Consider the following 17,920-nt stretch of genomic DNA (forward strand, 5'->3'; position numbering starts at 1 on the left):
CCTGGCCAGACGCAGGGGACCGAGAAACCATGCCCGTGGGCCAGGCTCTAGGGGCAGAGTGCTCTGTGCTGGGCTTAGATGGGGCCCACTCTGCTCCTGCTGCTGCGGGCTCTTGGGGGCAGCTGTGTCCCCCCATCTCTAGGCTCAAGGTCAGGCTGGAGGCCAAGCTCTCCACCTGCATCTTTAGTTTCTGCAGTCTCCCCCCGGGTCCTCAGCGCGGGAGGATTCCCTCAGAGGAAAAAGAACATGCTGTGGGGGAGGGGATCCCATCAGCAACACAGCTCAGCAGGGGCAGTGAGGACCCCGCGTGTGTCAGTTATACACGAACGCGGAGTTCCCGTCCTGGCTCAGCCGTAATGAACCCAACCAGTATCCATGAGGTTTCGGGTTTGATCCCTGGCTTTGCTCAGTGAGTTAAGGATCCGGCATTGCCGTGAGCTGTGGTGTAGGTCACAGATGCGGCTCAGATCTGGCATGGCTGTGGCTGTGGTGTAGGCCAGCAGCTGTAGCTCCAACTGGACCCCTAGCCTGGGAGCCTCCATATGCCGCGAGTGCGGCCCTAAAAGGAAAAAAAGATTCAATTAAATTAAAAAAACACAAAGCTTTATTTTCAAAGTTATTCCTTGTCATATAAATGTATACAAACTTTTCAAATGCTAGCCTGTGGATGGAGCGAGAGGGCCTGTGGCTTCACTTCTCTTACCCATTTCCCCAGCTTTATCCATCAAAGCCTGCCAGGGGTGTCCTTGGAGGTATGGTTTGTGGCTGGAACATTAAAAACCTTGGTGACAGCCAACAGGAGGCAGCTGGCTGGAAAAGCCCTTTGGGTTTTCTCTTCATTTGGGAAAACAAAACAAACAACATACTGCAGACAGGATTATCTTACATGTTTTCCTTTTTTTTTTTTTTTTTTTTTTTTTTTGTCTTTTTGCCATTTCTTCGGCCTCTCCCGTGGCATATGGAGGTTCCCAGGCTAGGGATCAAATTGGAGCTGTAGCCACCTGCCAGAGCCACAGCAATGTGGGATCCAAGTTGTGTGTGCCACCTACACCACAGGTCACGGCAACACCAGATCCCTAACCCACTGAGCAAGGCCAGGGATCAAACCCCAAACCTCATGGCTCTTAAACGGATTTGTTAACCCCTGAGCCATGACGGGAACTCCTTTTTTTTTTTTTTTTTTTAATGGCCACACCCAAAGCATTTGGAAGATCCTGGGCCAGGGATTGAATCTGAGTCACAGCTGTGACCTACAACGCCGGATACTTTAACCCATGGGACTGGCCATGGGATAGAATCCATGATCCCAGCCGTTGCAGTTTAATCCTTGACCACTGCAACACAGCTGGAACTCTCCCCCCCCCCATTTTTTATTCAGGCTTAAAATTGTTTGTTATTTAAATCTAGTGGAGAAACTCACTGTGTATAATTTTGGGAACGCAACAAATTCCATCAGGGAAAGAATTCAGGAGCAATTTGGATTTTGGTCCAAGAAGTGAATTCTGCTAACTTTGGACACTGGGTTCCGGAGCAGCCCTGGCCTTGTCCATCCTTGTTCCTTCTCCCCCAGCGGTCTGGCCTGGACCTTGGTCCCAGAAGCTGTCATGTGGCCTTCAGAGGTTCCCAAGGAAAACGCTCAGGGATCAGTGACCAGACCCAAGACCCCTCCGCCCAGAGGAGCGCTCTTCTGGCGAGGGCGCCCTCTGTGGGGCCTTGGGGGCTCTGCCTTCGCATACTTTGGGTGGAGATCCCTGTCCGCTCCCTTGTGAGCCACTTTAAGTAAAGAAAGGATCATACAACAGCGGACCGCTGTTTTGCTGAGACGCTGGCGGCTTGGGAGGGCCCTTCATCCTCCTAGCAGGAGACTGGCCAGGGCCGCGCTTCTGCCCTTGTATCATCTCAGTGAGAGCCGAATGGATGCGTTGGCACCGCACCGCGCCAGGCTCCACTTGTCCCGCGCCGCCCGGCCTGTGGGGCAGCCCGCCCTGCGCGGGACACGCCCAGCCCGCGCTCCGCCGTCCGCAGGGTCTCTTGGCCTCCCGCTCCCCCGGCCTTCCTTCCCCGGGCAGGGACCTTTCCAACCGATCCCTCAGGCTCTTCCTCCCGCGGCCGCTTCCTCGGTCGGGACCCCGCGCATCAAGAGCGCCCGGCTCCCAGACCTGCCTCTCGGTTTCACCCGGGGCTGGAACTCCATGGGTGCCCATGGCAACGGGATCAGTGTCACGGCTACGAGGAACTGACGTATCCAAGGGCACGCACGCGCCCAGCCCTTCAATTTTGTCCCTGACCGGCCGCTGTCACCTCGCCCCGCCCCTCTGGGGACCTGCCCCCTAAGCCAGCTCTTGCAATCGCGGCCGCGACGCCGTGACGTCACTCGCCTGCGACCAATCCAAGTGCCGCGCTCGGGACGTGGCCCTCACGCGCACCCGTCGCCCGGGAGGCGGGGCCGCTGTCGCGCCTGCGCAGAGTCAGTGCCGCCGGCTCCCGGCGCGTGGGGGCTGCACTTCGCTACTCGTGTCTACTCGGCTTCGGATCCTTGAGCCTGCGGCGCCCGGTGCTCACTGGCCATGTCGTGGCTCTTCGGCATCAAGGGCCCCAAGGGCGAAGGCGCTGGGCCGCCGCTGCCGCTGCCGCCTGCGCAGCCCGGGGCGGAGGGCGGGGGGGACCGCGGCGCAGGGGACCGGCCGGCGCCCAAGGACAAATGGAGCAACTTCGACCCCACGGGCCTGGAGCGCGCGGCCAAAGCGGCGCGCGAGCTGGAGCACTCGCGTGAGTGCCGCTGGGGGGCTCGGTCAGGGCGGCCCCTGGGGGGTTCGGGGGCATCTGGCCCTCGGTGGTCTGAGCCATGGAGCTCTTGTCGGGAGAGGAAATCGGCTTCCAGCGGTAAACCCAATGGAGCCACTCTGCGTGCAGGGAGGTTCGGGATCCCCTGACCCTTTGGCACCTTCCCAGCTGCCACACGTCTTTCAGGGGGGAAACCGGTGGCGAGGGGACTAAGGGTACAGGTAGCAGCTGGCGGGGCTGCACCTTCGTTTTTAGGTACCACCTATTGCTCCCTCCACGTGGAATGGCCAGAGCTGGCTGGGTTGGGGATTTTCTTGTGGTGGATGCTAGCAATTTTTTGCTGAAGAGGGGAGCGCGTTTGAGGGTAATTGGTTTTAAGGAAAATAAAGTAGATCTGCACTTACTGTTGAGAAACGTTAGCTTTCAAGTGAGGTCTGCAAAGCAGCAGATCACCGATCAGCCCTGGCCCAGCTGATGACTGACCTTCCTAACCCGGGCCCTGAGGCATCAGTGGTGATGGCACCTTCACTAAGCCCACGTGCTTTCCTCCCAGCTTCCTTCCTCTGTGGCTTTAAACCACTTGTGTCCAGATTGCAGCGTGTGCGTTTGAGAGTCTGGAACACATGCTCAGCACGCGCCAAGTAAATACTTCGCTCTCAAACCTTTAAATAGAGGTGCCTTTTTCTCAAAGGAGATCTTAGAGAGTAGTTTGTGGCAAGCAGGTATAAGCGGAGTCTTCCTGTCGAAGGAGGATGTGGCCTGGCACTCTGTGGCTCAGTCCCCGCCCTTCTGCAGGGGTCACAGAATTTCCTGGGCAAAGGTCTCCAGCCTGCCTGGCTCTCAGATCCTGGAAGGGACATTCAGAGCATTTGGATATTCGGGCCTGGGGCCCAGGGCTGCCTATTTCCTTAGGCCTGACTGGGAAACGCCCCATCCCAGACTACGTGTGTTAAGTTTGCAAGGTCATTTCAACAGTCAGGTTGGATTGAGAGATAGTGGCTGGGCTTCAGGACACCTCAGATGATGACACTTTTGTTACGGGATGTAATTTCTTAGGTTTCTGTGGGAGCTTCGCCCATTCACCCTGCCCAGAATTTCAAAGTGTTTCTCCTTTTGGAAGGTAAATCCTGACTCTTGGTCCGCAGTTAGATTCTTAACCCACGGCGGGAACTCTTCTGCTTCACTTTTTTTCTTGCCATCCCCCTGGCTTCTCTGCTGGCCCGGGGGGGAGAGGTTTCGCCTCGGTCAGCTGCCTCTTCCTGTCCCCAAGCCCTCCTTCCCAGCGTGCCTCTGGCCCCTTAGCAGGCCTGTCTTCTGGGCTGCTCACCACCAGCAGTGCCCCCCCTGGTTGGCCCCAGCCCACTCTTGTTCTCCACGTGGCTGTCTGCACGCAAACCAGACATGTCCTTGCTGCTCCTCACAGCCTGACTGCTGTCTCTGTCCCTTGCGGCCCAGCCGGATGCTCTCTGGTTCCCCAGGTCTCTGGGAAGCAGCCTGGAAATGTGTGGCCTCGGGGCAGTGCACTGGTGGGGCCTCGACCCTGTCCACAGTGAAGCACCGCACGCAGGTCCGTCCTGACGTTCGGCTTTCCCAGCAGGGAGAGGACGGGGCTCAGATTCTTTCCAGGACACCCGTGTGTTGCCACGTGTCGACACACACGAGTTCCCCCCGATGAGGAAAGCATGCCTATGAGACGTTAATGACATGCACGTTTGTAACTCACACCGGTGAAGAACCATCGGCTTCCGCTTCTTTCTCGTCTAGTCCTTGTTTGCTTCTTTTTTTTTTTTTTTTTTTTTTTTTTTTTTTTTTTTTTTTTTGTCTTTTTGCTATTTCCAGGGATCGAATCTGCATCCTCATGGATGCTAGTCAGGTTCTTAACCCACCGAGCCACAGCAGGAATTCCTGGATTGCCTTTTTCTCTGTTGTTAGTGTCCTTTGAAGCAAGTTTTTTTTTGTTTTTTTGTTTTTGTTTTTGTTTTTGTTTTTCTGCTATTTCTTGGGCCGCTCCCGTGGATATGGAGGTTCCCAGGCTAGGGGATGAATCAGAGCTGTAGCCACCGGCCTAGACCAGAGCCACAGCAACGCAGGATCCGAGCCGCGTCTGCAACCTACACCACAGCTCACGGCAACGCCGGATCGTTAACCCACTGAGCAAGGGCAGGGACCGAACCCGCAACTTCATGGTTCCTAGTCGGATTCATTAACCACTGCGCCACGATGGGAACTCCTTGTTTGCTTCTTATTCGAGTTCTCGCCTGTGTGCTCCGTGGCAGGTCAATAACAGGTATCAGAGGATTTAGAGAAATGCACACACTTGAAAAACGAAGGACGTTTCAGCCACAGGCTTCCTTTTTGCTTCATTGGGAGACGCAGAACCCTGTCCTGGCCCTGCTGCTGTCAGTGCGCGTGGGACCACCTCTTTGACGGAACCCTCTGGGATGTGACGGTCCCCTGGGGGACAAGACCTCATGTGGGGCTTCCCCTTGGGGATGGGGCAGATGAACTGGGAACATTGGTTCTTGGAGGGAGGGGTTGCTGGGCAGGTCTGACCAGGAATGAGGTTGGGGTGGTTGCTGGAGTTCCCAAACACGCCTCAGCACATGCGATGGTCCCCGCAGGACACGCCAAGGAGGCCCTCAGTCTGGCACAGATGCAGGAGCAGACGCTGCAGCTGGAGCAGCAGGCCAAGCTCAAGGTGAGGGGGTGGTGCTGGCAGAGGTAGCCTTGTCCCCAAACCGAGGGCCCCTGGGGGAGAACTGGGCAGTGGGGGCCGGGCAGGCGTGCAGGCACCTCCTAGGATCAGCCTGGCTTGAGCTTAGGAGGGAAACAGGGAGAGGTGAGAGAGAGACCCCTGGGAGGGCAGTGGGAGTAGAGTGAGGTCCCCCAGGGAGACTTCTGCCCTCGGTGGGCAGGTGGCCAGCGGAGGAAAAGGCCCGGGCTCTGCCTCCACCCTTTTGGTGATTGTACTGAGCGTGGTGGAGGGAGATTCAGGTGCCCTGGGAGACTCTGGCTCTTTTGGGGCGGGGGTCCGTTTTCCTGGCACTTCTCTCTGCCTATGGGTGTGCAGGCTCAGGGGAGGGGGACTTGGTTGGGGCTTCCTGGTGGCGGGAGCTGGTGTGTCAACAGGAGTACGAGGCCGCAGTGGAGCAGCTGAAGAGTGAGCAGATCCGTGTGCAGGCTGAGGAGAGGAGGAAGACGCTGAGCGAGGAGACGCGGCAGCACCAGGCTGTAAGGGGCGCTCTTGGGGTGCATGGGGTCCCCAGTGCAGATGGATCTCTCACCCAGCCACTGAGGCCCGGGTGACCTTGTGTGGCCGTCTGACATCCACGGGTCTCTCAGTGCTGGACTGGTTCCACAGCAGGTGGGGGTGGCCACTCACGGGGGTCCCGGTGTTGGCTTCGGCCTGGCCGCCAGCTTCCCCAGCTGGGCCATGTTCACGCTGCTCTCTCCTCCCCAGAGGGCCCAGTACCAGGACAAGCTGGCCCGGCAGCGCTACGAGGACCAGCTGAAGCAGCAGGTGAGCTCTGCCTGACAGTAGGCACTGCGCCTGCCCTGGCCTGCAGGCTTCGGCCAGGTCCAGGCTGCTCGCTGCCCTGGGGTGCCTGGCGGGGCCTGCCTGACAGGCCTGTGAGGGTTAGAATATTTGGGCTTCTTGGGGGCATTGTGCTCTTTTATTTTTTTTGGCCACATCTGTGGTGTAGGGAAGTTCCCAGGCCAGGAAGTGAACCTGGGTTGCTGCAGTGACCATGCTGGATGGTTAACTCACCATGGCCCGGGGGCCTCCAGCATTTTGACTTAATTTAAACAGGCCAAAACCCTGTTTTGTGAGGAAAGCCGTGGGTCAGGGCCATGGGGTCCTGAGGCTGGGCTGGGCAGGGCCTGCCGGGCACCCCCTGGGCACCCATGTCCCTGCTGTGCTCAGACCCGCCTCCTCGAGCGGCGCAGGGGGCACCCCATCCTGGGGCAGCGGCCGGAGCCGCTCCCCTCTTGGTGTGGTGTTTCCTGATTTTGAAGCCTTTCCCCTTGCGGCCCCTCAGCAACTCCTCAACGAGGAGAATCTACGGAAGCAGGAGGAGTCTGTGCAGAAGCAGGAGGCCCTGAGGCGAGGTAGGGTTGCCAGCCCTGCAGCCAGGCTGGGGGGCCCCAGCCTGGGGTGCTCCGACGAGCGGGTGCTGGTCCTGCAGCGTCCCTCGGAGGAAGGAGGGGCCCCCTGGGCTCTTTGTATGTGGCCGGGGCTGGGGGGTGGCCACGAGGCTGTGGGCTGAGCCCACCCGCCTCTTCATGAGCAGCCACCGTGGAGCGGGAGATGGAGCTTCGGCACAAGAACGAGATGCTGCGGGTGGAGGCCGAGGCACGCGCCCGGGCCAAGGCTGAGCGGGAGAACGCCGACATCACCCGAGAGCAGATCCGCCTGAAGGCGGCTGAGCACCGCCAGACCATCCTGGAGTCCATCAGGTGAGACTGCGCTGCGGGATCCTCAGCCCCTTCTCCGGCCGGGCGCCCGCTCCTCCAGCCGTGCACACAGCCTGCTTCCTTCCTGATTGTGCTGCTGCTTCCCCTGCAGGACGGCCGGCACCCTGTTTGGGGAAGGATTCCGTGCCTTTGTGACAGACTGGGACAAAGTGACAGCCACGGTAAATGCCACTCCCATTCTCCGGTGCGGCCGGTGTCAGGGCCTCCGCTGGCCGTGAATGCGTTGCACTCGGTGCTCAGCAACCTGCAGCTGAAGCGTTGTGGCGACCCCCGCCCCCCAAAGTCAGAGCACCCCGGCCTTGGGGTTTGGGTGCTGAGTGATCCTGGCAGGGCTGCGAGAGGGCGTGCAGGCACCTCAGCTGTGTCTGCCCTTTGGGAAGCGTAGCTAGAAAGCCGCTCCTGGGGCCCCAACACTCCAGGGAGTTGGCCGGTGCTTCTCTTCTGCCCAGGTTTTTCTTGCAGCGTTTGCTCTGCCCCTTGTCAGGCTCCACAGTCGGAGCTCCTGTTGCTTGAAGGGTCCCTAGTGCTGCTGGGATGAGTCTTCCGATGGCCCTTGTTACGAGCAAAGGGCATTGGTGTCGAGCGCTCTGACATCCGCCCACCGGGAAGCTCCTTCTGCAGCTCCTGTGACCGGTGTGGTGCTGGCTGGGGTGGGAGCCACCTGTCTCCTCTGTCCCACTCCAGGTAGCCGGGCTGACGCTGCTGGCCCTGGGCGTCTATTCTGCCAAAAACGCCACGTCTGTCGCGGGCCGGTACGTGGAGGCGCGGCTGGGGAAGCCCTCCCTGGTGCGGGAGACGTCTCGGATCACGGCGCTGGAGGCGCTACGGCACCCTGTGCAGGTGACGGCGGGCCCCTCCTGGAGCCCTGGGTCCTCTTCCCTCTTCCCCAGACACGTCCCCCACCTGCAGGTGGGCGTGCCCGTGGCGTTGCGTCCTTGCTGCCGACCCTCAGGGCCTGTCTCTGGCCCACGTGCTCCCTTTGCGGGTCTGTCAGTCTGACTGTCCCCTGGGCAGCCTTGGGGCTGTTTACAAGCTCCTGGGGCCCCAGCGGGCTGCCTTCCCGCTGCTAGAAGTTGTTAGAAGCAGCCCGGGGTTGCAGCTTTCCTCGAGGGGCGTCAGGCATCTTGCCCGGTGTGGACACGGTCAACCCCCAGGCTGCGGGATGGATGCGGTCAGTGAGGAATCTGCGCCACGCGGCCCAGCCTCGCCAGTGGTCGCAGCTGCCGGGCCTTCTAAAGGAGGCTGGCCACACGTGTTCTGAGGTGTGACCCTGCGCCCAGCCTGCCCCGGGGGCTCTGCCGTTGACCCTGACACCCCTGACCCCCGCAGGTCGGCCGGCGGCTCCTCAGTAAGCCTCAGGACGCGCTGGAGGGCGTTGTGCTCAGTGTAAGTGGGGCTGCCCGGGTGCTCTTCCTTCCCCAAGTCAGGGTTGCCGGCCAAGCTGCCGGCCGCAGGAGACCCCTAAAGCGCTGTGTCCCCTGGCAGCCCAGCCTGGAGGCCCGCGTGCGGGACCTCGCGATCGCCACCCGGAACACCAGGAAGAACCGGAGTCTGTACCGCAACGTCCTGATGTACGGGCCACCCGGCACCGGGAAGACGCTCTTCGCCAAGGTGGGAGCCCTGGCGGGGCTGGGGGCCGCTCCCGAGGGCTCCCCCCGTGGCGGGAGACGGGGGCTGAGGGTGGACGGAGCGTGAGCGGGGATGAGACCCACCCTGCGCCCCCTGTCCCCCGCTTGCTGCCCAGAAACTGGCGCTGCACTCGGGCATGGACTACGCCATCATGACGGGCGGGGACGTGGCCCCCATGGGGCGGGACGGTGTCACGGCCGTGCACAAGGTCTTCGACTGGGCCAGCACCAGCCGGCGAGGGTGAGACAGTGCCTCCCAGGGCCACCCGGGCTCCTGCTGGGAAGGGGTGGTGCCTTGGCTGCAGCTTGTCCCCGGGAGCGGTAGCCTCGTGGTTCCTGTGACTTGGAGAGTCTAGGATGGGCCGCCGCCCAGTTTCAGTGCCTCTCTCACCACATCCCTGCCTGGCCACGCTCTGGGTGGTACCTGCCGCGCGGGCAGCGTGCGGTTGGGGTTCCAGCCCCGCCCGCCTCACGCGGCTCCCCCTCTGCAGCCTCCTGCTCTTCGTGGATGAAGCGGACGCCTTTCTCAGGAAGCGAGCCACTGTGAGTGTCTGGCGGCCCCCGGGCCTCCTAGTGGTTGCGGGTGCGGCCCCGGGGCTGAGGCTGGCGGCCCCTGCCTCTCGCGGGGCGTTCCTCGTGCGTCTTGTCTGGAAAGGGGGACCCTGGCCTTCCCAGCGAGCCTCGCGAGGTGCGCTGTGCTCAGCCCTGGGGGAGCGGCCTGGGCCTCCCTGCTGGCGGGGGCCGCGTGGGCCTGACGCCGGGGCCTTCGCTCCTCAGGAGAAAATAAGCGAGGACCTCAGGGCCGCCCTGAATGCCTTCCTGCACCGGACGGGCCAGCACAGCAGCAAGTGAGGGGCCCAGGGGTGGGGGGGCGTTGTCTCTGCTCTCGGGGCTCCCCTGAGGGGCGCTGGGGGGGCCTCTGAGGCAGAGTCGAGTGACACGTGCTTGTCCTCAGGCCGCTGCCTGTGGCTTCAGGCCTTGGGCACGCCCAGCTGCCTCAAGATGGGTGGCTGGGGGTCGCCCCCCAGCCAAGGGCCCCAGGGCTCAGGTTGCCCCGGGATTGGGCCGGTCCTTCCAGACCCTGGTCTCGCTCCTCTGCCCAGTGAGGCCCCCCCCCCCCCCCCCGGTGCTGTCTGGGCTCCTGCTGCAGTGCCTCTGCCTCCTGAGCCCCAGGCCTGGGGGGGTGGGACTTGGGTCCCTGGGTTCCTGGGTCCCCATCCGTCCTGCGCACTGGGAGCTTCATATGGCTGTCCTGTCCGGCTGGGCCATCCCGGGGAGGAGCGTGGAATCGGGGCAGGACCCGGAGGGCTGGCAGGCAGAGGGCTGAGTTGTCCTGGGGTTTTCTGGGCCCGGAGGCGGCCAAGTCGCTCCCCCTAGAAGCCAGCCTTCTGCGCGCACCTCGCCTACAGGTTCATGCTGGTCCTGGCCAGCAACCAGCCTGAGCAGTTTGACTGGGCCATCAACGACCGCATCGACGAGATCGTGAGCTTCGACCTGCCGCGGCGAGAGGAGCGGGAGCGCCTGGTGAGAATGTATTTTGACAAGCATGTTCTTAAGCCAGCCACAGAAGGAAAGCAGTAAGTGTCCCTGCCGGCCACGGCCACCCACACCCTGTCCCCTCCCGCCAGCTCCCAGCCCAGGCACTGAACCCCAGCCCTGACTCCCTGCTTTCACTGGGGGGCTCATTGTGGGGTCATGACCGCTCAACTCTGGCGGCCCCGCTGCCCCGGCCCGCCGGCCTCCACGCCTCTGTGCTGCTCTTCAGAACATGGGGGTTGAGGCCACGGTCAGGCCCTGGCTCTTGAGCGGCAGTGGTGGCCAGTCGCCAGACGTGCTTACCACTTTGGGCCATGGCTGACCCTGACCCCCCTGGGCAGCTGGGGCTCCTCACCAGCACAGAGCAAGGCCCACCAGGTGGGGGAGCCTCCCCTCCCGCGGGTGCCCCCGCCCCTGCCATGGAGTGCTCCAGAAACAAGGGCTGCTCTGTTTTCACCTGGGTCCAGATTTCAGCCCCGCCGACCTGAATCCCTCCTGTCGCTGTCGGCTGTTCTAAGGCGGATTTCGCTGTCCCTGGCCTCCGGCCCCCAGAGCTTCCCCTGTAGCCCCTGGCCCCAGTCCCCCAGCCTCCCAATCCCTGGCCTCGCGTGCGCCTGGAGGTCCTCGGTCCACGTCTCCCCGCCTTCAGCCAAGCCTGGCTGAGGAGGCCCTGCCTGTGGGCGGGCTGAGCAGTCTGGCAGCTGTGCTGTCTGTGTGCAGGGCAGGCCCTGGGGCTGGTCGCTGGCTCCGGGGGCCCCTCTGTTCTTTCGCATCCCAAGTGGCCACGCACCTGCCGTGCCCCCACCCCCGCACGTCACAGGCTCACGTCCTTCAACAGCTCCCGCCTGGGCCTGATCCTGGGTCCCCGGAGGCAGGGACGTAGCCAGAGGGTAGGGAGGCAGAGCGGCTGGACCCTGGCAGGGTCTAGCACGATGGAGAGGAGGGCGACCAGACACGCCTGCCCCGGTTTCCCGGTGCAGGCTCGAGCCTCGGCAGGGCCCCAGTGCTCTGTCTGTGCGGGAGCCCAGGGGCCTCACAGGCCTTGTGGGTGCCCAGGCATCACCCAGGACCCCCTCACCAGGCGCTTGAAGCTGGCCCAGTTTGACTATGGGAAGAAGTGCTCGGAGATCGCAGAGCTGACGGAGGGCATGTCCGGCCGGGAGATCTCCCAGCTCGCCGTGGCGTGGCAGGTGAGCCCCCGGGGACCCTTGGCGGCATCCCAGGGAACCCCGAGCACCTGCCTTTGCTGGGGCTTCTGAAGGGTTTCTGCACAAATGTCACCCGCTGCCCTACTTTCCTGCAGTGGCCAGGCCGAGGCCATCCGTGGCTTCTGTGGTTGGGTCCCCAGGTTGTCCTGGTTCAGGCTCTGAAATCAGGAGCCTGTCCCGTGCCCATCAGCTGTGCAGTGGTCGGACACCGGGGCCCAGACTGCTGGCAGGGCGACTGCAGACAAGTGGAGGGTCCAGGGACCTGGCCTGCGTTCAGCCTGGGCCGAGTGTGGGGCGCCCCGTGAGCTGTCTGGGCTCTGAGTGCTCAGGACAAGACGCACCTGACGAGAGGTTAGCGCCTCAGAGGGAGGTCTCTGCCGTGGGCATGGCCCGCAGGGCGTGAGTGCCGCCCCATCAGACCTTAGCACGGCTCGTGGGTCCCAAACGCTGAGTGTGGCTGGACCCTGGGTGGTGACTCCACCCTGTGTCATGGCTCAGGGCACCTGGTCCTGACACCCAGCTTTTCTTTCTTTTTTTTTTTTTTTTGCTTTTTTAGGGCTGCACCCACGGTAGATGGAGGTTCCCAGGCTAGGGATGGAATCAAAGCTGTAGCCGCAGGCTTACACTACAGCCACAGCAATGCCAGATCTAAGCCACATCTACGACCTACACCACAACCCATGGCAACACCAGATCCTCAACCCACTGAGTGAGGCCAGGGGTCGAACCCGTGTTCTCATGGATGCCAGTCAGATTTGTTTCTGCTGAGCCAGGATGGGAACTCTTCGCTGACACCCAGCTTTTCACGTGAAACCTTCCCGCAGAGGCTTTGTGGGTACCCAGGCCCGTGGAGCCCTCTGACCCCAGGAGCCCTGGGAGCAGCCCTCCAGAAGCCCGGGCACTGTCAGCTTGGCACGAATGCGTGTTTATAAACTACGTAGACATCTGTTTGGTCTGCGTGCTTTAGCCCAGCCACGGGGCACCCTCTTAGGCAGAACGAGCTGGGTCATGCTGCTGTAACAAACAGCCCCAGATCTCAGCCTCCGTCCCCATGTGGGTGAGCTGGGGGCTCTGTTCCAGGCTGGCCTCACTCCGAACCAAGCCCCAGAGCTTCACTCTTTCCACCCCCGACAGAGTAGCGAACGGGGTGTCTCAGTGCGGGCGGCTGTAATTCACCACCACAGCCAGGGCCTTAAATGGATCTTTACTCTCGTGGTTCTGGAGGCCAGGGGAGGGGCTTCTGATGAGGGCCCACTCCCTGGCTGGCAGCCAGCCACCTTCTCTCGGCACGCTCCTTCCTGCTGTGTCTCCTTCCACGGATGCTAGGCTGGCAGCATCAGGGCTCCGCCTTAGGACTGCACCCAGCGTGACCTCGTCCACCGAGGCCCCTTGTCCAGGTGCAGCCATGCTGGGGGCGGTAAGGCTTTGCAAAGATTTCATCTCAGGGGCAGATGGCGTCTGGTACATCTCCCTCCAGAGGCTTTCGGGGTGCCTGGTGCGGGGAGACACCTGCAGGAGCAAGGGAGGCCAGCGTGGCTGCCTGGAGCCCGCAGTGGGTCACAGCAGGGTGTAGCCGGGCACTGCCTGCTCATGGGCCTGGGGTGTGTCTGGCAGTCCCTCCCCCATGGGGATTCCACCTGCTCAGACTGAGCGAGTCGGCCGTTGTCCCCGAGTTCCTTGCTTGTGGCTGCAGGTGCACGGGCTGGGCTGTGGGTTGCTGTAGCCCCTCCGCCCACTCACTCCAGGTTGGGCCGCTGCCCCAAGGCCACCATGCTGGCCTTGCCTGCCCCCCACGGCACTCAACCCGCTGTGCGATGGTTCGCTCCCTGCACGTCTGCTGCTTGCCACCTGGAGTCACCTGTGATGACTTAATGCTTTTTATCTTTTGAACCTCAAATTCATCACCTCAGCCACTTCTGCGGGCACAGCTTGGTGGCGTTAAGCACTTCCTTGCTGTGCAGTGGTCACCACCGTCATCTCCAGAATGTTCTTCTCTTCCTAAGCCCAGACTTCGCGTTCCCTGCCCCTTCCCGAGCCCCAGCCCCACCCGCCTGCTTTCTGTCTGTGTCTGATCCCTCCAAGGACCAGGAGTCACACAGGATATGTTTCTGTTTGATTTTTATGGCCTGCCTTGTGGCAATAGAAGTTCCTGGGGTTATGCGTGTTAACCTTTTATCAGATGTGTGACGTGCAAATATTTTCTCCCATTCTCTGGGTTCCCTTTTCTCCTTTTTCTTTTTAGGGCGGCACCTGCAGCATATGGAGGTTTCCAGGCTAGGGCTTGAATCGGAGCTGAAGCTCCCAGCCTGCTCCACAGCCACAGTGACGCCAGGTCCAAGCCACATCTGTGACTTGTACCACAGCTCAGGGCAACGCCGGATCCTTAACCCACTAAGCAAGGCCAGGGATCGAATCTGCATCCTCATGGATGCTAGTCGGGTTCTTAACCCACCGAGCCACAGCAGGAATTCCTGGATTGCCTTTTTCTCTGTTGTTAGTGTCCTTTGAAGCAAGTTTTTTTTTTGTTTTTTTGTTTTTGTTTTTGTTTTTCTGCTATTTCTTGGGCCGCTCCCGTGGCATATGGAGGTTCCCAGGCTAGGGGATGAATCAGAGCTGTAGCCACCGACCTAGACCAGAGCCACAGCAACGCAGGATCCGAGCCGCGTCTGCAACCTACACCACAGCTCACAATAACGCCGGATCGTTAACCCACTGAGCAAGGGCAGGGACCGACCCCGCAACCTCATGGTTCCTAGTCGGATTCGTTAACCACTGCGCCACGACAGGAACTCCTGAAGCAAGTTTTTATCTTTTGTGTGTGTGTGTGTGTGTCACTTGCTTTCGTGTCATAGCCAAGAAGTTACAGCTGACTCCAGTGTCCAGAAGCTTCTGCCCTGTATTTCTTTTCCTACTAGGTTTATAGTGTAGGGTCTTCTGTTTAGGTCTCTGATTTGCTTAGAGTTGATTTTTGTACATGGGGTGAGGCAGGGGTCCAGCTTTGTTCAAGGCTTGCAGATGCCCGGTTTCCCAGTGCCCTTCCTGGAAAAGACTGTCTTTTCCCCACTGAGGCCCTGGCTCCCTGCTGGGACTCACATGACCATTTGGAGGGCTTCTCTCCAGCTCTGTTGCTTGCTGGTCTGTACGTCGGTCTTAGTGCCAGTTCCTTGCTCTCCTGGTCACTGGAGGTTTGCAGTAGGTTTTAAAATCGGAAATGGGAGGCCTCTAACGTGTTCTTATCTTATTCAAGATTGTTTTGGCTATTTGGGTTTCCTTGAGATTAAATATGAATTTTTTTTTTTTTTTTTTTTGTATTTTTGCTATTTCTTTGGGCCACTCCTGTGGCATATGGAGGTTCCCAGGCTAGGGGTTTAATCGGAGCTGTAGCCGCCGGCCTACACCAGAGCCACAGCGACGTGGAATCCGAGCCACGTCTGCGACCTACACCACAGCTCATGGCAACGCCAGATCGTTAACCCACCGAGCAAGGGCGGGGACTGAACCCGCAACCTCGTGGTTCCTAGTCGGATTTGTTAACCACGGCGTCCGACGGGAACTCCTAAATATGATTTTAGAGTGATTTCTTTTTTTCCTTTTTAGGGCTGCATCCCCAGCATATGGAGGTTCCCAGGATAGGGGTGGAATCCGAGCTGCAACTGCTAGCCACAGCCACGCCACATCTGAGCTGCGTCTGTGACCTACACCACAGCTCATGGCAATGCTGGATCCTTAACCCACTGAGCGAGGCCAGGGATCAAACCTGCGCCCCCACAGACCCTACTCGGGTTCATTACCACTGAGCTACGATGGGAACTCCAACTTGTATTGGTTTTTATGAGGGGAATCTTTAGGGTTTACTGTATGTGAGATCATAGCACCTGCAAACAGATAATTTTACTTTTTTCCAAGCTGGATGCCTTTTGTTGCTTTTTCTTGCCCAGTCCAGTTGCTACCTGCAGCTCCTGATGCTGTGGTGAAAGTGGGCATCCTTGCCTTGATCGTAGAGGAAAAGCTTTCACTCTTTCATCGAGATGATGTTTGCTACGAGGTTCTTTTGTTTACTTGTTTTTGTCTTGTTTTAATGGCTACACCCACAGTATACGGGGTGTACTCAGCCAGCCCTGCAGCAGCGCCAGATCCTTAACCTGCTGTGCTGCAGGAAGAACTCCTTTAATGAACTTTCACTTTTGAGTAATTCCAGGTTCCCAGGCAAGTGGCAAGGCTAGTACTGAGCCCCTGCCAGGCTGTGAATGTCTGCCCACCTTACTCAGTCCACCTCAGGACTCTCTTACCCGGATGCCCCAGGTCGTTTAGTCCTCCTGTGGCATTTCTCAGTTGGCCCTTGTTTTTGATGATTCTGGCAGTTTTGAGGCTATTGGCGTGGATGGCCTGGTAAAGATGCCTGCCTGGCTTCTCCCTGGTAAAGCCGCTGTTTCCCGCTTGTTTGGAAGTGCGTCCGCCAGGGAGCCCGCCCGCTGCCTCCAGCCTTGCGCAAGTGGCCCTTGGGGTCCCCACCCAGCCCACCCCCACCTCTGCGGAGCTCACAAGCTCTTCTCCAGGGGCTGCGGGGCAGGCGGGTCCCAAGAGTGGGGCCGGTGTGGTCCCCGAGGACGGTGGGAGCTTACCCCCACCCCCTGTGGGCCAAGGCTCCTCCAGGGGTTGGAGAGGTACCGCTGGACCAGCTTGGCCCCCTGTTTGGTGGACACTTGAATGCTGTCCTCAGGGCAGGGCAGGTGCACGCAGAGCCGCAGGCTGGGTGACAGGAGGCAGATGGGCCAGAGGCGACCCGGCTTGGTGGCTGAAAGGCCGTGGAGCGCCGAGCTGTGGGCCTGACCCTCAGCCCCCCTCGGTTCTGGGAGGACTCTTTGCAGACACGGGGTCCTGAGGGTCAGGTGCTGCTGGACCACGGGTGCTTGGCACTTGGGGGAAGTTTGGTTTGTGGGGCGGAAGGGCGGGGCTCCTGGAGCTCGACCGGGGCCCTGTCTTCCTCCCAAATGTCTGAGTGGCTGGGGTAGTGCTACAGCCCCCTGAGGGCAGTCCCATTGTCCCCAGAGCAGGGTCCTCGGAGCCTGCACCTGGGAGCTGGGCTGCTCTGACAGCAGCCTCCAGGTTTCTATTTTTAGGAAGTCATTGAGAGGTGGGTGGTACTGGTGCCAGCCTGGGAGATGGTGGGGCCCCAGGGTTGCAAGGATGGTGGCCACCCTGGGCTCCAGGTTCACGTGCGGGCACATGTGTGCAAGAGGCTGTGGGGCACGTGCTTCTGCCAAGGGGTGCCCCAGCTATTTCCCCCACCTGCCCACACCCTGCTAGCCTTCAGATTCAGAAGGGCATCTCCAAGGAAGGCGGGGGGATGGCAGCAGAGTCTGGGTTTGGCCTACATGGTGAGTGGTTTCCAGTGACTGAGGCTGAGACCCTTCCCCTGGGCAGAGGGCCTGCCAGGTGCCCTGCCTCAGTGTGCTCTCCCCTGCCAGGCCATGGCGTACGCCTCCGAGGACGGAGTCCTCACCGAGGCCATGATGGATGCCCGGGTGCAGGATGCCATCCAGCAGCACAGGCAGAAGATGCAGTGGCTGAAGGCCGAGGGGAGCCAACCACCCGTGAGCGCCTGGACCAAGTGAGCTGGGCCTGGACGTCTGGGGTGCACTGGCCAGGCAGCATCACCAAGAGGAAGGACCCAGGTGCCCAGTCTACCAGCGGCCCTGGGGACACTGCACAGCTCCCCTGCTCCCAGACTTTTCAGTCTTCGCCAGCCAGAGCCAGGGCAACACTGGAGGCCTCTGCTCGGACCAGCTGTGCTGTGCACCTTGCTGGTGTGTGTGTTGGGGGGGTTCCTAACTCCTCCAGCCCCCCAGGCTGTGCTGGTGCCGGAGACAGGCTGGGGCCACTCCAGGACATTCTTGGGAGATGTCTCTCTGAGCCAGGCTCAAGTAGGGAGAAGGCAGTGCCCCCCATGCCCAGCAGCCAGGCTGGTAGCACGGTTTCTGGGGCAGGTGCTGGCTACCGCAGCTGTGACCAGCAGTAAGGGGCGGAAGCCCCCCTGCAGCCTGGTGGGAGCTGGCCACCACCCACCTGGGGAGAAGTGTGCCCACCCCGGGCTGTGGCCCTGGAAACCCAGGGGCTGAGAAGCAATCCACTGACCCACCAGCCAGGGACATGAGTGTCCAGGGAACTGCCCAGCCCATAGAAGTTGCAGCTCTCCTTTATCGGAGTTGGGATCTTTTTATCCAGAATCTAATAAAAAGTGGCAGTTCTCTCTGTGTCTAGCTCATGACTGATGCGGGGGTGGCCCTT

The 17,920-nt window shown here is 60.7% G+C and overlaps 1 protein-coding gene across 2 annotated transcripts; it reads left to right on the forward strand.

The window, feature by feature from the left end:
* Positions 1-2,465: 2,465 nt before the first annotated feature.
* Positions 2,466-17,880, forward strand: LOC100525876 (ATPase family AAA domain-containing protein 3). Of its 2 annotated transcripts, none has more exons than XR_014806929.1 (16): positions 2,466-2,769; positions 5,406-5,482; positions 5,914-6,015; positions 6,245-6,304; positions 6,825-6,894; positions 7,077-7,242; positions 7,352-7,421; positions 7,945-8,100; positions 8,590-8,646; positions 8,746-8,871; positions 9,005-9,129; positions 9,380-9,431; positions 9,666-9,736; positions 10,298-10,412; positions 11,506-11,614; positions 17,101-17,880. XR_014806929.1 is itself a non-coding variant. In XM_003127504.6 (16 exons), the coding sequence occupies exons 1-16, from the start codon at positions 2,568-2,570 to the stop codon at positions 17,245-17,247; spliced, it is 1,758 nt and encodes a 585-aa protein (XP_003127552.4). In that variant the 5' UTR covers positions 2,466-2,567; the 3' UTR covers positions 17,248-17,880. The 2 variants fall into 2 exon arrangements, 1 of the variants encoding a protein (XP_003127552.4); XM_003127504.6 differs by having other exon boundaries at positions 10,298-10,465.
* The last annotated feature ends 40 nt before the right edge of the window (positions 17,881-17,920 follow it).

The sequence above is a fragment of the Sus scrofa genome, chromosome 6 (assembly GCF_054392235.1).
Source record: "Sus scrofa isolate SSC_HxYL_T2T_F1_AM1 chromosome 6, Sscrofa_HxYL_maternal_Yorkshire_Landrace_v2.0, whole genome shotgun sequence".
NCBI lineage: Eukaryota > Metazoa > Chordata > Mammalia > Artiodactyla > Suidae > Sus > Sus scrofa.

Bases quoted from the DNA above. Each gene is read 5' to 3' on its own strand.
- LOC100525876 (XM_003127504.6), top strand. From the start codon at position 2,568: ATGTCGTGGCTCTTCGGCATCAAGGGCCCCAAGGGCGAAGGCGCTGGG. The intron at 6,016-6,244 runs GTAAGGGGCGCT...TCTCCTCCCCAG, and splicing joins AGACGCGGCAGCACCAGGCT to AGGGCCCAGTACCAGGACAA. The intron at 9,432-9,665 runs GTGAGTGTCTGG...TTCGCTCCTCAG, and splicing joins TTCTCAGGAAGCGAGCCACT to GAGAAAATAAGCGAGGACCT.